Raw genomic sequence first — 17,676 nt, 5'->3', positions numbered from 1 at the left:
ATGCTAGCACATGCTGCTCTGCAACAGTGGGAAGGCTGAGGCAGGAGGATCGCCAGTTGGAGGCCAGCCTGGGCTGCAGAGAAATACCTTCTTTTGCTTCTCTCCCTCTCTCTCTCTCTCTCTTTCTTCTTTGGAGGATAGTTGGTCCTGGGGTTCTTACTGCCCTTCAGCAGGAGATTGAGTAGGGCCTTATCAAGGGAGACCAGGCCTTATGGCATTGGTGTTGGAATGAGCATGCGTGAAGCCTGGTCGCCATTCTGCATGCACTGGTGCTATGGCTCCTGGCACAGGAGCAAAAGGAGGCAAAAGCTGTTCCACTTAGAGGGATTTGTGCCAGAGCGCGGCGGGCGTGGACGGGTTCCATGTAGTAGAATCTCACCCCAGTGAGCGCGTTGCCTGATGAGGCAGCTGTGGCTCTGTGGGTGACATCAACTACATTCCAAATCCCGTGGGTGGAAGCCAGCTGTGGGGTCACGCCTGTAATCACAGCACTCCAACAAAACTCAAAGCTCAAGCAGCAGCACGCATGCCCAGCAAGCACGAGTCCCGGAGTTCAAGCCCATACTGCAAAAGAGAAAGTAGGATTCGAAGCAAGGACAGCCTTGGAAGCAACTCTGGGAGATGAGCTGTACAGAAAGCTGACACCACAGGCTCTAAAAGTGTGAGTCTACACCCCACCAAGATAGTCCCTTCCTCACTGTAGTGAAGGCTAGCTAGGGGTGTTTAGCTACTCACCGAAGACTCATCTACCTGCCATGCAATCATTTATACTATGTCTAACTTTCCACGGCCCCAAGTGGATTCTGGTTTTATGTCCATTTTACAGATGTAAAAACTGAGGGGCGAGGAAGGTGGCTTCATGGTAGAGTGCTTGCCTAGCAAGCATGAAGCCCTGGGTTTGATTCCTCAGTACCACAGAAAAGGTCAGAAGTGGCATTGTGGTTCAAAGGTACAGTGCTAGCTTTGAGCAAAAGAAGCTCAGGGACAATGCCCAGACCATGAGTTCAAGCCCCAGGACTGGCAATAACAACAACAAAAATCCTGAGGCTCAAAGACAGTAAGCTTCCTATGACCTCCCTGTTGTAAAGTCAGGATTGAAACTACTCTGAATCTAGAGGCTGAACACAGGTTTCCAGAGACTGGGAAGACAGAAGGTCTGGTACCTGCCTGGTCTCTGGCTGTCACTCCATTGTACTCAGATAGAGACATTAAAAATGTAGCTGGTAGCTGGGCGCTGGTGGCTCACGCCTGTAATCCTAGCTACTCAGGAGGCTGAGATCTGAGGATCGCGGTTCAAAGCCAGCCCGGGCAGGAGAAACCGTGAGACTCCTATCTCCAATAAACCACCAGAAAACCAGAAGTGGCGCTGTAGCTCAAGTGGTAGAGCGCTCACCTTGAGCTGAAGAGCTGAGGGACAGCGCCCAGGCCCAGAGTTCAAGCCCCGCGACCGACAAAAAAAAAAAAAAAAAAAAATGTAGCTGGTGTGGGGCTGGGAAGTTGGCTCAGTGGTAGAGCGCTTGCCTTGCATGCCTGAGGCCCTGGGTTCGATTCCTCAGCACCACATAAGCAAAAAGAAAAAAGCCGGAAGTGGCGCTGTGGCTCAAGTGGTAGAGCGCTAGCCTTGAGCCAAAGAGCTGAGGGACAGCGCCCAGGCCCAGAGTTCAGGCCCCACGACCGGACCAAAAAAAAAAGTAGCTGGTGTATGTAGCTGAGTTTTTTGTTTGTTTCTTTGTTTATGCCAGTCCTTGGTGTTTGAATTCAAGGCGTGGGCATTGTCTGTGAGCTTTTTTGCTCAAGGCTAGCATTCTACCACTTGAGCCACAGCTCCACTTCTGGCTTGTTGGTGGTTAATTGGAGATAAGAGTCTCACAGACTTTCCTACACAGGCTGGCTTTGAACCACACCATGAGATCGCCTCCTAAGTAGCTAGGATGACAAGCATGAGACACTGGTGCCACTAGACAGCTCTGTGTGTGTGTGTGTGTGTGTGTGTGTGTGTGTGTGTGTACTGGGTCTTGAATGCAGGTGCTGGGCACCATTGGTACCTGGCAGTTTCTTTCTCTTGAACAGCTAGTATTACAGGAGAGAGCCATCAGCTCAGGAAAAGATTGTTTTCATCACAAGGGCAACAAGGCTCAGAAAACCAAAGAGCTGGGTGCCTGTGGCTCATGCCTGTCTTCCTAACTACTCAGGAGGCTGAGATCTGAGGATCACAGTTCAAAGCCAGCCAGGGCAGGAAAGTCTTTGAAACTCTTATTTCCAATTAACCACCAGACAACAGTGGCACTGTGGCTCAAAGTGACAGAGAGCTAGCCTTGAGGGAAAAAGCTCAGGGACAGCTCCCGCCCAGGTCCCGCCCCAAGACCAACCAAAAAAGAAAAGAACAGAACAGAACAGAAAAGAAAGAAAACCAAAGTGATTGCTAAGGTCATGTAACAAGCCAACCTCTACTGGAGCAATGGAGAAGCCTTAGGCCATCCTGCGGGGTCTGACATGGTGGTCTGTCTCTTTAGGCGGGATAGAATTCTTAACTAGAGTTGTCTAAAGGCTATTACTAAAGGAAGGGGCGTGGCCTCGGCCGGGTGTGGTCTGTGGGGCGTGGCCGCAGCTGCTCTCCCGTGTTGCTGCGGAGCCCTGTGGGGCGTGGCTCGGGGCGCGGTCTCGGTGGGCGTGGCCTCGGTGGGCGTGGCCTCGGGCTGCCTCTGCCCGGACCGGGGGCTCGGGCTCGCCAAACGCGAGCCGGTCATTCGTTCTGCGCACACCCGGCGGCGGCCACCATGGGCACCCGGGAGCCGGTGGCGCTGCAGGACTTCGTGCGGGACCTGGATCCTGCGTCGCTCCCACGCGTGCTGCGGGTCTGCTCCGGAGTCTACTTCGAGGGTAAGTGTGCTCGGCTCCCCTAGCCTGGGACACGGAGGTCACGGTCAGCTTCTCCGCGCCCCACATCGCCGAGGGGCCCCTGAGTGGTGTCCGGGTCAGTGAGTTCTGCGGGGAAGGCGGGCGGGACACAGCTCAGCCCGGGTGGAAGCACGGTGGGCTTTGTTGGCAGTGGTGGGGATCGAACCCCCGATCTTGAGCCCTTCAGCGCCCAGCCATGCCCCCAGGTCCGGGCGGAGGCCGTCCTCCCCTGGCGACGTCCTCCCTCTCCTCCCTACACCGCCCGCCTCGGCTCCTCCCACGGTCCGCCAGCCCACCTCGGTCCGCTGCTGGCCAGTGGGCAGTACTTGATGTGATGGTTGCTTTAGCTTAAATGACTCTTCCTCCAGGAAGCCTTCCCTGCCCCTCTGCTTACCTCCAGCCTCCCTGGGTCAAGCAGGGATGGTTCACAGCAGGGGCTCAGAGGCTCCTTATTGCTGGGTGGGGCTGGCAGGATAAGGAGGGGGGGATTGTGCAGTAAAACGAGGCCAGGGCTGCCCTGTGGGAGGAATCGTTCTTCAGGGAGGAAGTGTGGCTGTGGGTGAGAGAGAGGGGTGCAGGAGAAAGGGAACTGAGAGACTAGGAAGGAGGGGTGTTGGCCTTTTCCTGCTCTATCCTTCTTCCTGGCTAGAGGAAGTCTTGCTGCCACCCAGGCTTCCAGCAGAAGTTTCTGAGGGTAAAGTGGCAGCTAGACCAAGTGGAAGACACAAGGAGGGTCACCCAGGGAGCCACCACTTCCCCGCGCCAAGCCAGGTCCCTTTGGAAGGCCGATGGGTCTGGGTTCAAGTTCTGACTGCCTCTAGGGTTTCCTGAAGGCAGGCACCTGGGATGGGCTTGCTCTCTCTCTCTGACAAAAGACCAAGACCCTCTGTCCTCCCAGCGTCCCTTGCCTGTCTGTCACAATACCAGAATTTCCTCATTAGGCCAATCTAGGGTGGTGGGAAGTCCAGAAGTTGGAGTGACATCACTAGGGCAGAACGTGCCAGGGTATGGGTGTGGAGACGGGGACGTGGAAGGGTAGAGGGCCACCCAGTGAGGCGGGCAGGGGACAGGGTGCTCTGGAATGGTAGGCCGCAGGGTTAGGTGCACATTTTGGAGGCTGGCACCATGGCTTGATCCCCTACTTCTGTTACCCAATCACTTTATTTATTTTTTCTTTGTCGTGTTAGGGATTGAATTTAGAGTCTTTTTTAGGTCAGGCAAGTGCTCCGGAGTCTACCACTGAGCAGTATCCCCTACCTTTTGCTTTAAAATTTTGTTTTTTTTTTTTGTCAGTCATGGGGCTGAACGCTGTCCCTCAGCTCCTCAGCTCAAGGCAAGCGCTCTACCACTTGAGCCACAGCGCCACTTCTGGCTTTTTTCTTTTTGCTTATGTGGTGCTGAGGAATCAAACCCAGGGCCTCAGGCATGCAAGGCAAGCGCTCTACCACTGAGCCACCTTCCCAGCCCCTGTTGTTTTATTTTTGTGTCAGTCATGGGGCTTGAACTCTGAGACTGAGCGCTGTCCCTCAGCTCTTCAGCTCAAGGTTAGTGCTCTACCACTTGAGCTACAGCACTACTTCTGGCTTTTTCTGTTTATGCAGTACTGAAGAATCAAACCCAGAGCTTCATGCATGCTAGGCAAACACTCTACCACTAAGCTACATTCCCAGCCCTGGCAAAGTTTTTGTTGTTGTTGAAGGCTAGTGCTCTGCCACTTGAACTACAACTTCATTTCTAGCCTTGTTGATAACTACTTGGAGGTAAGAGTCTCACAGGCTTTCTTGCCCAGGCTGGCTTCAAACCACATGGTCCATATAACTCAGCTGCCTGAGTATCTAGGATTACAGGTGTGAGCCACCAGTGCCTGGCCTTACACCTAATTGAACTCTCTGAGGCTGTATCATTTTTAGGAAAGAAAAAATGCAAAGTAGCATTTTCAAGAAACAGAAACTGTTCCAGAGCAGTCACAGGGCGTAAAGTCAAGGATGCGTGACGGCACTTGGCCCAGGGGCCCAGTATATAAAGTTCCATATATATATATATATATATATATATATACAAAATTTGCATATATTGTAGCCCAGCCTCCTCCAAGCCTAGGATACACCCACCCCAGTAACTCCCGTCTCTGCCTCCTGAATGGAATGGAACTCACAGCCCCACACAGCCTCCCAGGCCTCGAGTGCATGTAGCGCTCAACTCCATCACACAGCTGGGAAATCAGCTTTCCCTCTGTGTGTGTGTGTGTGTGTGTGTGTGTGTGTGTGTGTGTGTGTGTGTGTGTGTGTGTGTGTGTGTGTGTGTGTGTGTGTTTATATATATATATATGAATATATATATGTATGTATGCATATACACACATATAGGGGCTGGGAAGGTGGCTCAGTGGTAGAGTGCTTGCCTTGCATGCATGAGGCCCTGGATTCCATTCCTCAGCACCACATGAGTAGGGGGAAAAGAAAGCCGGAAGTGGCACTGTGGCTCAAGTGCTAGAGGCTAGCCTTGAACTGAAGAGCTGAGGGACAGTGCCCAGGCCCCATGACCGGACCCCCCCAAAAAAATTACACACATATATATATATATGTCATCCCCTCCACAGGTCCACATCCTGACCTTGTTGATAAAACTGTGCTTTATGCCGGGTGCTGGTGGCTCACACCTGTAATCCTAGCTACTCAGGAGGCTGAGATCTGAGGATTGCGGTTCAAAGCCAGCCCAGGCAGGAGAGACCGTGAGACTCCTATCTCCAATAAACCACTAGAAAACCGGAAGTGGCGCTGTAGCTCAAGTGGTAGAGTGCTCGCCTTGAGCTGAAGAGCTGAGGGACAGTGCGCAGGCCCAGAGTTCAAGCACCACGACCGACCAAAAAATAAATAAATAAATAAAACTGTGCTTTATAAGCTGGGCATTAGTGTCTCAAGCTTGTAATCCTAGCTACTCAGAAGGCTGAGACCTGAGGATTGTAGTTTGAAGCCAACTCAGAAAGAAAAATCCATGAAACTCTTTTTTTTTTTCTTTTTTTCTGGTTGGTTGTGGGGCCTGAACTCTGAGCCTGGGCGCTGTCCTTCAGCTCTTCAGCTCAATGCTAGTGTTCTACCACTTGAGCCACAGTGCCACTTCCGGCTTTTTCTGCTTATGTGGTGTTGAGGAATCGAACCCAGGGCCTCATGCATGCAAGGCAAGCGCTCTACCACCGAGCCACCTTCCCAGCCCCAAAGTCCGTGAAACTTTCATCTCCAATTTACCACCAAGAAGCCAGGAATGGTGGTGTGGCTCAAGTGGTAGAGCACCAACCTTGAGCAGAAAAAGCTAAGGAGCAGCTCCTAGGCCTGAGTTCAATCCCAGCACCAGTAGCTTTTTGAGCCTGTGTGCATTCTCCTGGGGTCAGAGGAGGTTTCCATCAGTTTCTCAGGGTTGGTAGGAGAAGCCCTACTGAGACTCTTCCTGGGGTGGGGTCAGGTGACCCAAGGACCCAAGGTCCTCCATCATATGCGCCCTCTGTGGTGATCTTTTTTTTTTTCCTTGCCAGTCCTGGGACTTGAACTCAGAGCCTGGGCACTGTCCCTGAGCTTCTTTTGCTCAAGGCTAGCACTCTACCACTTGAGCCACAGTGCCACTTTGGCTTTTTCTGTATATGTGGTACTGAGAAATGGAACCCAGGGCTTCGTGCATGCTAAGCAAGCACTCTACCACTCAGCCACCCTCCCAGCCCTGGTGAGCAATCTTTCCTGTGTACCTTCCATGTTTTGTGAGCAACTTCAGCTCTTTGAGCGAGGACAGTGGCTGCTGAGCTTGGGGTGGTACCCAGAAACACCGGGCCCTCCCCCTGCTGGGACCCTCTTTTCCCTCCTGTGCTTCCTTGTAAAGCAGCACAACACAAGGAGTGTGGAGGGCCTGGTACCCACTGGGCCTGTGTGGCCAGCAGGGAGCCACTGACCCTCTCTGAGCCCTGTGATGGAGGAGTTGAGCGGTGCACGCACTCCAGGCCTGCCCTGGGTGGCTGAGTGGGGCTTGGAGTTCCATTCAGGAGGCAGAGATGGGAGAAAGGCAGAGAAAGGAATGGAAGAGGCAGGTGAGTTGAGTCCCACGCTCAGAAGAGGCCCAACAGGCAGGGCATTGGGCAGGAAAACAGTGTGCACCAAGCTGTGAGCAAGCAGAGCTTGTGGGAAGCAGAGCACTTAGCGCTTGGCCCTTGCGAAAAGGAGAAACTGAGTCCATGTCTCTATAGGCTCCATCTACGAGATCTCGGGAAGCGAATGCTGCCTGTCCACGGGGGACCTGATCAAGGTTACCCAGGTTTGCCTCCAGAAGGTGATCTGTGAGAACCCGGCCACGGGTCAGACCATGGAACTCGATCCCACCTTTCCAGGTAAGGTGGACATCTGTACCCCCCATGAGCCCAGTACCCTGCAGGCCACCCTGGGGTGGCCTCTCTAGTACCAGCATCTACCCCTGCTCACAGGCATCACCCATACTGCTCTGTAGCCTCCAGGTTGGGGATGTCTTCAGAGTGGTCCAATGACAGCCTGAGCCTGTAAGGCCACGCCCTCCCCCGTCATCTTCCGGCCACACCAGCCTCTGCTCCAGCAGTTGGTCCAGGTGCCAGGCTCTGTGTTTGCTCACATGGTCATTCATCAAACACCAGTCTGCACCCGTGTGTCCTAGGAGGCGCTGTGGAGCTCAGGATGAGCCAGCAGCTTCTGGAGTAGCAGCGAGAGGAGGGCAAAGGCCCAAGTAGTCTCTGCTTTAGGCTCGGGGTGGAGTAACCTGCTCATCAGGTCAGGAAGACTTCCAGGAGGCGGCAGCTTCTGAGCAGGAGGAAAAGACCTCAGTTCCAGGGAATGGTATGTGGGAATCTAGTGTAAAAGAAACCCCGTTGGGCACAGTGCATCACACCTGTAGTCCTACCTACTCAGGAGGCTGAGGTCCAGAGGATTTGCAGTTTGAGGCCAGACTGGGCAGAAAAGTCCATGAGACTTCATGTCCAAAATAAATAGGAAAAAGCTTAGTGGAGACATGGCTCAGGTGGTACAGTGCCAGCTCAGTGAACAAGCATGCTGAACAGGCAGGAGGTCTGAGTTCAAAACACTGATACCAGTAGAGGGAGAAGGGAGAAGAAAGAAGAAGGAAGAGGAGGAGAAGGAAGGTAAAGAAGGGCTGGGAAGGTGGCTCAGTGGTAGAGCGCTTGTCTCGCATGCATGAGGCCCTGGGTTTGATTCCTCAGCACCACATAAGCAGAAAAAGCTGGAAGTGGCGCTGTGGCTCAAGTGGTAGTACTAGCCTTGAGCTGAAGAGCTGAGGGACAGCGCCCAGACCCAGAGTTCAAGCTCCACAACTGACCAAAAAAAGAAAAGAAATGAAAGGTAAAGAGGAAACTCAAGGAACTCATGATCACAAGAGGTGTGTGTGGCTGTGCTTGGTGCTGGCTGTGGCTCCGCTTCCTCCTCTGTAACAGGCATGGGTTCTGATGGAGGCATTCAAGGAGTTTATGTGCATAAGGAACACAGGGCCTGCAGCACAGGCGTGCTGGTGAGTGGGTGTGGCTTCCAGGTGAGGGACAGTTGGTGGAGGCCCTATAGCCCAACGTGCACTGATGGTATACACTGTTTTAAGGAGCCAGTGAGATTTGGAAATTTATGAGGTATTTTACTTTATTTATTCATTTGTTTGTTTTTATGCCAATACTGGGGTTTGAACTCAGAGCTTTTTTTTTTGTTGGTCGTGGGGCTTGAACTCTGGGCCTGGGCACTGTCCCTCAGCTCTTCAGCTCAAGGCAAGCGCTCTACCACTCGAGCTACAGAGCCACTTCAGAACTCAGAGCTTTAATCCTCTTCTACCTCCTATGTAGGTGTGATTACATACATTCTCCACCATTCTTGGCTAATTTGTTGAGATAGGGGAAATCTCACTTACTTCCTCTCCAGGCTGGTCTTGAATCATGATCTTTCTTTTTTGTTTGTTTGGTTTTTTTTTTTTTTTTGGTCCTGTCTTGGGGCCTGAACTCTGGGCCTGGGCGCTGTCCCTCAGCTCTTCAGCTCAAGGCTAGGGCTCTACCACTTGAGCCACAGCGCCACTTCCGGCTTTTTTCTTTTTGCTTATGTGGTGCTGGGGAATCGAACCCAGGGCCTCAGGCATGCAAGGCAAGCGCTCTACCACTGAGCCACCTTCCCAGCCCCAATGAATCATGATTTTTCTGATCTCTGCCTCCCAAGTATCTGGAATTACAGATGTATACAACCACACCTGCGTCATGGACATACTTGAAGAATTCAGATCAGCACTGTGATTTACAGTTTTTAGTGGGAATGTTGGGTGGGGACGAAGCCCAGGACTTCTCACATGATAGGAGGATAGGAGGAAGATCTCTCACTGAGCTACACCCCCAGAGCCCTAGACCAGGACTTTCATTTTTCCTTTTTTCCAGTCCTGGGGCTTGAACTCTGGGTCTAGGTGCTACCATTTGCACCACAGTGCTACTTTTGGTTTTCTAGTGGTTCATTGGAGAAAAGAGTCTCACAGATTTTCCTGCCTAGGTTGGCTTTGAATCATGAAGCTCAGACATCAGACTCCTGAGTAACTAGGATTACAGGCATGAACCACTGGCGCCTGACTGTAGAGCAGAACTTTTGTAGAAGGCCCCTTAGGCCTTCTACAAACTATCACTTCTGGAAGTGGGGTGCTCAGTCTGATGGCAGAAAAATGGCCAATGGCCTGACATGAGAACAGTAGGGAAGTGTTGGCCGACAAGGTAAGGGGCAGAGGGGTAACTAGTAGCTCCTGGGGCCCCAGTATGCAGAGAACCATGGTACTACCTCGGTGGGTGTGGCAGGAGATTTTTAAATTTGTCACTGGGGCTTGTACTTAGGGTCTTTAGCTCTCAATCAGCTTTTCCTTTCAAGGCTGGCACTCTACCACGTGAGCCACAGCTCCATTTCTGGCTTTTTGCTGGTTCTTTGGAGATAAGAATCTCTTGGACGGGGCTGGGAAGGTGGCTCAGTGGTAGAGCGCTTGCCCTGCATGCCTGAGGCCCTGGGTTCGATTCCTCAGCACCACAGAAGCAAAAAGAAAAAAGCCGGAAGTGGTGCTGTGGCTCAAGTGGTAGAACGCTAGCCTTGAGCTGAAGAGCTGAGGGACAGCGCCCAGGCCCAGAGTTCAGGCCCCACGACCGGACCCAAAAAAAAAAAAAAAAGAATCTCTTGGAGTTGTATACCTGTGCTGGCTTCAAACTTCAATCCTCAGACTTCAGCCTCCTGAGTGGCAAGGATTACAGGCACGAGCCCTAACTGGCAGCAGTCGATGTTGGGCGTGGGAGAGTGGAGCTGTATGAGAGATGACAAGCAGGCAGAATGAGAGGCAGATAGGATTAGGAAGTAGGAAAGTATGGAGGTCACCCATGTGTCTGTGGGGACATGTCCCTTGTCCCCTTGTGTCCCTCAATCCCATCCCTTCATGCACTTTGTGCCCCCATCTCTCAGCCCTGAAGTCTCTGGAGGGTTGGGGGTTCTGGCTGGGTTTCCTGCAGAGCCGGGCAGCAAAGGCCTGGCTGGCCCTCATGCCACCTTCCACTTACCTCCCAGGCCACTTCAGCCCCGTCATCAGCCGCAGGAGCTATGAGACCTTGGAGGAGATGGTCCCACGTTGGAGTCCCTCGCAGCTGCCCATTTACTTCATGTCACCCTACAGCATGGTCACAAAGGCCGGGGTGGTGTTTGAGGAACAGCTCTTCATGCTGGAGGCCGTGGAGGTGCACCTCGGGACTCCCTACGCGCGCTGTGTCCACAAACGGGGACCCCAGCAGGTTGTCTTGGATCTGCCTCTGTCCCAGAAAGGGCCTTTCTGGAAATTAGAGTCTGGAGCCTCCCAAACCCTGCTCCAGATCCTGCAGGACCCGGCTCTGAAGGACAGCATGCTGATCTGCCCCAACCTACCTTGGCCCTCCTTGACCCTGAAACCCCAGTATGAAGTTCAGGCCATCATGCATAGTGAGTTGCCTGGGCAGGTGGGAGGGGCACAGGATGGGGACCCCTGGAAGCTGCTCTGATGGAAGACATCTCCCATTCTGGGCATAGTTTTGGGGGTCTTATGCAGTGGAACAGAATATAGCTGCCTAGTCCAGTGGGATTTTGGTGTGGAAGGAGAGGAAAGAGAATGAACATGAGCAAGGTTAACCTGTTTGACAGAAGTGGCAAAGAGCCAGGCACCTGTAATCCTAGCTATTCAGGAGGCTGAAATCTGAGGATCATAGTTCAAAGCCAGCCTGGACAGAAAAGTCTATGAAACTCATCTCCAATTAACCCCAAAAAGCCAGACGCAAAGCTGTGGCTTAAGTGGTAGACCGCTAGCCTTGAGCAAAAAAGCTCAGGAAGTGCCCAGGCCTGGAGATCAAAGGTTGGGGCTGGGAATGTAGTTTAGTGGTAGAGTGCTTGCCTAGCATGCATGAAGCTCTGGGTTCAATTCCTCATTGCCACAGAAACAGAAAAGAACTGGAAGTGGCACTGTGGCTCAAGTGGTGGCGCGCTAGCCTTGAGCACAGAGAGGCTCAGGGACAGAGCCTGGGCCCTGAGTTCAAGCCCCAGGCCTGGAAGAGAGAGAGAGAGAGGAGAAAGAAAGAAGGAAAGGAAGGAAGGAAGGAAGGAAGGAAGGAAGGAAGGAAGATTGGTAGGAAAGAACAGATGGAAACAGGAAGCAGGCCAGCTCTCTAGCTGGGGTGAGGGTGTACAGTGGGTGGCACAGGCCGCACCCCTACACTGACTTTGCTCTCACAGTGCGCAGGACCATCGTCAGGATCCCGTCCACCCTGGAGGTGGATGTGGAAGACATCACGGCCTCCTCCCAGCACATCCACTTCATCAAACCCATGCTGCTCAGCGAGGCCCTGGCCCAGGGCGGCCCCTTCCCCCTGCTCACCGAGATCCTGGAGGTTCCCGAGGGGCCCCCCCTCTTCCTCAGCCCGTGGGTGGGCTCCTTGAGGAAAGGCCAGAGGCTGTGCATCTACGGTCCATCCTCAGCACCCTGGCGGCTCCTGGCCTCCAGCAAGGGCCGGAAGGTGCCCAGACACTTCATGGTATCCGCAGCCTATCAGGGCAAGCTGCGGCGGCGGCCCAGAGAGTTCCCCACGGCCTACGACCTCCTGGGTGCTTTCCAGCCAGGCCGGCCTCTCCGGGTGGTGGCTACAAGAGACTGTGAGGGCGCAGAGGAGAACGCTGAAATTGCCTCCCTGGCTGTGGGTGACAGGCTGGAAGTGTTGGGGTCCGTCCAGATGCTTGGGGAGCAGGGCCAGGACGTGGATATGTTGATGTGCCAGCGGCTGAGCGAGCAGGCTGCGGAGGACGAGGCGGGCACGGATGAAGAGGTGGAGGAGGACCAGGAGCAGATTCTGCTGCCGCTCTTCCTCCCTGGGGGCTTCGTGGAGGAGCTGAATGATGGCCGGCGCTACAGCCTCGCCGACCTCATGGCCCAGTTCTCGCTGCCCTGTGAGGTCAAGGTGGTAGCCAAGGACCCCAGGCAAACGGATGACCCTCTGGTCTCCTTCGGGGCCCTGCGGCTGGAGGAGAAGATCACAGAGCCCTTCATGATGGTAGGGCTGGACGCGCAGCCGGGCCTGTGCTTTGAGATCCCTCCACGGTGGCTGGACCTGACTGTGGTGGAGGCCAAGGGGCAGCCCGGCCAGCCAGCTGAGCCTCTGCTCGTGGAAGAGCTGACGGACACCTTCTACTACAGCCTTCGCAAGTTACCAGCTAGTAAGAGCCAAGCCCCACCGCCCAGGCCCCCCAAAAGACAGAGCCTCCGCGAGCAGAAAAAAACAAGCAGCAAAGAGAGTATGGTAAAGGTAAGGTGCGGGGCCCTGCATGGCTCTGTGTGTGTGCGCGCGTGTGTGTGATGGGACTTGAACTCAGGGCTTCACAGTCTCACTGGCTTTTTCTTTTCTTTGTTGTTGGTCCTGGGGCTTGAACTCAGGGCCCAGGCACTTTCCCTGAGCCTCTTGGTACTAAGGTTGGGTGGGCTGTGGATGTGCTGGAGACAATGACAGCTGAAGCTGGGCACCGATGGCGTACACTTGTAATCCTAGCTACTCAGGAGGCTGAGATCTGAGGATCACAGTTCAAACCCAGCCCAGGCAGGGAAGTCTGTGAGACTCTCATCTCCAATAAACCACCAGAAAACCAGAAGTGGTGCTGTGGCCCAAGTGGTAGAGCGCTAGCCTTGAGCTGAAGAGTGCAGGGACAGCGCCCAGGCCGAGTTCAAGACCCACGATTGATTAAAAAAAAAAAAAAGAGAATGATGGCTGAGACCCAAGACTTACCCTGTGGCCCAGTTCATAAGTAGGAGGCTGAATGTGAGCATGAGTAATCCTGCTTTTCCCTCTGCCATCCCGCAGTCACTCCTGAGCTGTCTCATTATTTGTCACCTAAACTCAGTCTCTGGTTAATGCCCCCCACCCCCTTCCTGGACAGCTGCCAAAATGGCTTCGAAGCCAGGCCGGGGCAGGAGTCCCGGTTTACATTGGTCATGGGGTAGCTTGGATAAGGCCATCCACGCTGCAGGAACCTTTTCTCGCGGACCCTGGGGTTTGCTGCTTCCTATTGGGCGCTGACTACAAGACAGGACCCTCAGCCACTGTGCCACCTACTGGAGAGCACCACATATTCTTGCAGCTAAAAAAACAGGCATCAGCCGGGGGCTGGGGGCTCATGTTACTTGCTACTCAAAAGACTGAAATCTGAGGATCAAGGTTCAAAGCCAGTCTAGACAGACAAATCCAGGAGTCTCTGATCTCCAATTAACCAGTAAAAAGCCAGAAGTAGAGCTGTGCTAGTCTTGAGCAAAAAAAAACCTCAGAGGCAACTCTTAGTCCCTGAGTTCAAGCCCCAAGACTGGCACAAAACAAAAACTAGGTACCCAGGGCTGGGAATGTGGCTCAGTAGTAGAGTGCTTGCCTAAAATGAATGAAGCCCTGGGTTCAATTCCTCAGTACCACATACACAGAAAAAGCCAGAAGTGGTGACTCATGTGGTAGAGTGCTAGCCTTGAGCAAAAGAAGCTCCGGGACAGTGCCCAGGCCCCGAGTTCAAGCCCCAGGACTGGCAAAACCAAAACCAAAAAGAACAAAACACACACAAAAAACTTAGGTACCCAGTGGTAGAGTGCTAACCTTGAGCCAAAAGACTCAGGGAGAGTTCCCTGGCCGAGTTCAAGCCCCACAAACAACAAAAAGGCATCCACAAGGAGTTTGGCTGAGTTACACAGGTACATGGCAGGGCTGGAACCAGACTTCGCGAAGTGTAGCAAGCATACTTTTGGGGAGCAGGGAGACTTGCGTTTAATGATATGCAGGCAGTGGAATGGTAGAGTCTTGAGCGCCTGAGTTCTCAAGGAGCTCCTATGGGGGGTGGGGGAGGGGGGCATACACAGGCCAGGGAGGCACTGGAAAGCACAGCACAGGATTTGGGAGTCCTCAGTCCCAGCCTGGACTTCAGGCTGGTAACTTTGGGCCCAGTCACTGCTGTTACCCTTGGGTGGTGCCTGGTCCTTCACATCCCCTGCTGTTACCAGAGGTGGTACCAAGTTCCCTAGAGCACAGAGCACAGAAAGGCCTTTGTCTTCACAGGTCATAGTTGTAGTTCTAGGACCAAACTTGGCTCAGCTGATCCTCCCTCCATGGCGGAGTAGACTACTAGTAAATTAGAATTTGGGGGGGAACTGGGGCATGTAGGATTCCATGAGCAGACACACATAGCACGTGGCGGGAGTTGAATAGAAGTCCTCTTCCTTCTGGCATTCCTTTCTGAGGCTTTGTGACTTGCATGTGTGTGTGTATATGAGAGAGAGAGGGGGAGGGAAAGGGAGAGGGAGAAAGAATGTGTGTGTATACTGATCCTGGGGCTTGAAACTCAACCTGAGTCCTGTGCCTGAGCTTTTTTTCTCAAGGCTAGTGCTCTACCACTTGAGCCAGTGCCACTTCTGGCTTTTTGGTAATCTATTGGAGATAAGAATCTCACAGACTTTGCTGCCTGGGCTGGCTTCAACCCTCAGATCTCAGCCTCCTGAGTAGCTAGGACTACAAGCATGAACCACAGGTGCCTGGTTGTGATTTTTTTTTTTTTGCAATGCTAGGATTTGAAATCCGGGTAGGCAGGTGCTCTACCATCTGAGCCATAGTACTAGCCTTTTGCTTTCTTTTTCTTTTTCTTTTTCTTTTTTTTGTCGGTCGTGGGGCTTGGACTCTGGGCCTGGGAGCTGTCCCAGCTCTTCAGCTCAAGGCGAGCGCTCTACCACTTGAGCTACAGCGCCACTTCTGGTTTTCTGGTGGTTTATTGGAGATAGGAGTCTCACGGTCTCTCCTGCCTGGGCTGGCTTTGAACCGAGATCCTCAGATCTCAGCCTCCTGAGTAGCTAGGATTATAGGCGTGAGCCACCAGCGCCCGGCTACTTGCTTTATTTTTCGAATAAGGTCTTATGATCCTTTTTATGCCTCCCAAGTAGTTGGTATCACATTCCACCACATCCAGCTGTTGGCTGGGATGGGGAGGAGGGTCTCACTCTTTGTCTAGGCTGGCTACACTACAGCTCCTATCTCTACTTCTCAATAGTTGGGATTACAGTGTAAGCCACAGCACCCAGCCTGTGACTGCTTTTTTTTGCTTGTGCTGGTACTTGAACTCAGAGCCTGGGCACTGTCCCTTAGCTTTTTTGTTCAAGGCTGGTACTCTACCACTTGAGCCACATTTCTACTTCAGCCTTTTTTGCTGGCTAACTGAAGGTAAGTCTCATGGACTTGTGTCCAGGCTGGCTTCCAACTGTAACTTAGATCTCAGCTCCTGGATAGCTAGGACTACAGGAATGAGCTTCTGTGACTACTTTCTTGATTTATCCCTTCATCCCACCCCCTATCCTTAGCATGACCAGGACACTGTCTGTAGCCATTAACCCTATCTTCATCCCCGCCAACCCCCGACTCTTTATTCCTCTGCCAGATACTTTACATGCTTGTAGTAAAAGTACTCAGGATCCTGAAAAACATATGCACAGGAAGTGAGAAACTATATTTCATAGCTTCTGTGGCCATGTTTTGGGACTTGGGTGATTCCTGTTTTTCTTCCCAATCTTCTCAAATCTTGGAAAACCAGCAGACTCCTGCACTGTGCAGACCCAAGGCAAACACCATGCCAGACACTTCCAAGGACAAATCAAGGTTATATAGCAAGATTGATACCTTGGTCTCCAAGAGCCTCAATCCCAAGGTCTTGCCACAGGACAGAGGTAAGTGTCCCTTCAATGTAGCTTTGTTCTCTTCCCACCCTGCCCCTCTGATGCTCTTTGCCTCCGATCACCCTGCATACCAGACCCTTTGAGTTGTTGGACAAGCCTCTGTAGGGTGGGTCAAGGGAAAGGCCCTAGGTCTGTACTTATGGGCTCCAGAGCTCCAGTGCAGTCCCAGCACATTCTATTGCCCATACCACATGACAATTAAATGGCTGGGAGTTGAGAGAAAAAATTGTGGTTTCTGCATTGGCAATGGCCTTAGAGCACCTAGGTTACCCACTTCCCCACACAGGCGAGGAAACCACAAAAGGGAAGGAATTTGCTCAACACCCAAGAGCCTCACCAACCCTGTTGTTTTTTTCTTCAGGGAAAAGGATGGAACCTAAGGCCTCCAGCATGCCACGCAGGCACTGTACTTCTGAGCGAGAGCCCGCGCCCGACCAGGACCCTTTTCTAGATGTGGATGCCCACGACTATGAAGAAATAGTTGAGAACTTTCGGAAAACCATCTAGGTGCCAGAGAAGCCATGCCTCTCAGCTGCTGCTCTAAACACCTGGGGTAGAGTCACCCGGAAACCAGAGCGAGTTTGGAACAGAAATGGATACTGCTCCAGCTTCCTTCAGACCCTAGGGTCCTGCCCTTGGAGGCTGGTTTGTTTGAACCCTGCATGTCACCCTTTACTCCCTGAGCTTCAGACCTTTGGTATCCAGAACAAGCTGGCCCCACGAGCTGTTACTTTACTGGATGAAGAGTCTGAGGCCAATGGAGCTGGCTCAATGCTCATCACACAGCCTGTCACCCCTGGCCTTAAATCCTGCTTCATCCCAGGCTCTGTGTGGGAGACCAGGACTGTTTCTTCATTTTAGGAACCTCTAGCACAGAAATGGGGCTTGCATAAATAATGGTGGCTCTTTGGCTTCAAGAGCAGAGTCTCTGGGGTTTAGGTCTCAAAAGCTAATGTTGGAGCTCAAGGAGCCAGTTTAACCTTAGCAAGGCCCAAAGCAGCGGGAAACTGGCAGGTTGTCAGATGGTGTTAAGATATCGTTAAAGTTGTAAATGATTATCCAAGATTATTTCATTGTAAAGCCACAGAATAAAAATGACATTTGAGCTTCTGTATGAGTATCATTTAGTTCTGCCTGTGTGCTAGAACCATCCGAGAGGCTTACGGACAGTGTGGCTATACCCTGAGTTCAAGCCCCAGGACTGGTTAAAAAAAAACAAAACAGGGGCTGGGAAGGTGGCTCAGTGGTAAAGTGCTTGCCTTGCATGCATGAGGCTCTGGGTTCGATTCCTCAACACCACATAAGCAGAAAAAGCTGGAAGTGGCGCTGTGGCTCAAGTGGTAGAGCACTAGCCTTGAGCTGAAGAGCTGAGGGACAGCGCCCAGGCACAGAGTTCAGGCCCACGACCACCACCAGCAACAACAAAACAAGCTCCAGGACTGGCAAAGAAAGTCTCATCTAAACTGGGAGCTGGTGGCTCATGCTCATAATCCTAGCTACTCAGGAGAC

General features: G+C 52.6%; 1 protein-coding gene across 2 annotated transcripts; it reads left to right on the top strand.

Annotated features, from left to right (window-relative positions):
• Positions 1-2,748: 2,748 nt before the first annotated feature.
• On the top strand, positions 2,749-17,277 carry Themis2 (thymocyte selection associated family member 2). 2 transcript variants are annotated; one of them, XM_070037508.1, is made up of 6 exons: positions 2,749-2,880; positions 7,127-7,267; positions 10,476-10,880; positions 11,664-12,727; positions 16,029-16,158; positions 16,529-17,277. In XM_070037508.1, exons 1-6 carry the CDS (start codon positions 2,778-2,780, stop codon positions 16,672-16,674), a joined length of 1,989 nt encoding a protein of 662 aa, XP_069893609.1. In that variant the 5' UTR covers positions 2,749-2,777; the 3' UTR covers positions 16,675-17,277. The 2 variants fall into 2 exon arrangements, with proteins under 2 accessions (XP_069893609.1, XP_069893608.1); XM_070037507.1 differs by having other exon boundaries at positions 16,026-16,158.
• Positions 17,278-17,676: the final 399 nt, after the last annotated feature.

This window comes from Dipodomys merriami, unplaced genomic scaffold, assembly GCF_024711535.1.
Source record: "Dipodomys merriami isolate MVZ:Mamm:240054 unplaced genomic scaffold, mDipMer1.0.p SCAF_28, whole genome shotgun sequence".
Taxonomy (NCBI): domain Eukaryota; kingdom Metazoa; phylum Chordata; class Mammalia; order Rodentia; family Heteromyidae; genus Dipodomys; species Dipodomys merriami.
Note: the sequence above shows the minus strand (reverse complement) of the source record. Positions and strands in the feature narration are given on the sequence as shown.

Excerpts from the sequence above, each read along its gene's own strand:
- Themis2 (XM_070037507.1), top strand. The coding sequence starts at position 2,778 with ATGGGCACCCGGGAGCCGGTGGCGCTGCAGGACTTCGTGCGGGACCTG. Across the intron at positions 2,881-7,126 it reads CTCCGGAGTCTACTTCGAGG|GCTCCATCTACGAGATCTCG; the intron begins GTAAGTGTGCTC and ends ATGTCTCTATAG. Across the intron at positions 12,728-16,025 it reads GCAAAGAGAGTATGGTAAAG|CAGACTCCTGCACTGTGCAG; the intron begins GTAAGGTGCGGG and ends TTGGAAAACCAG.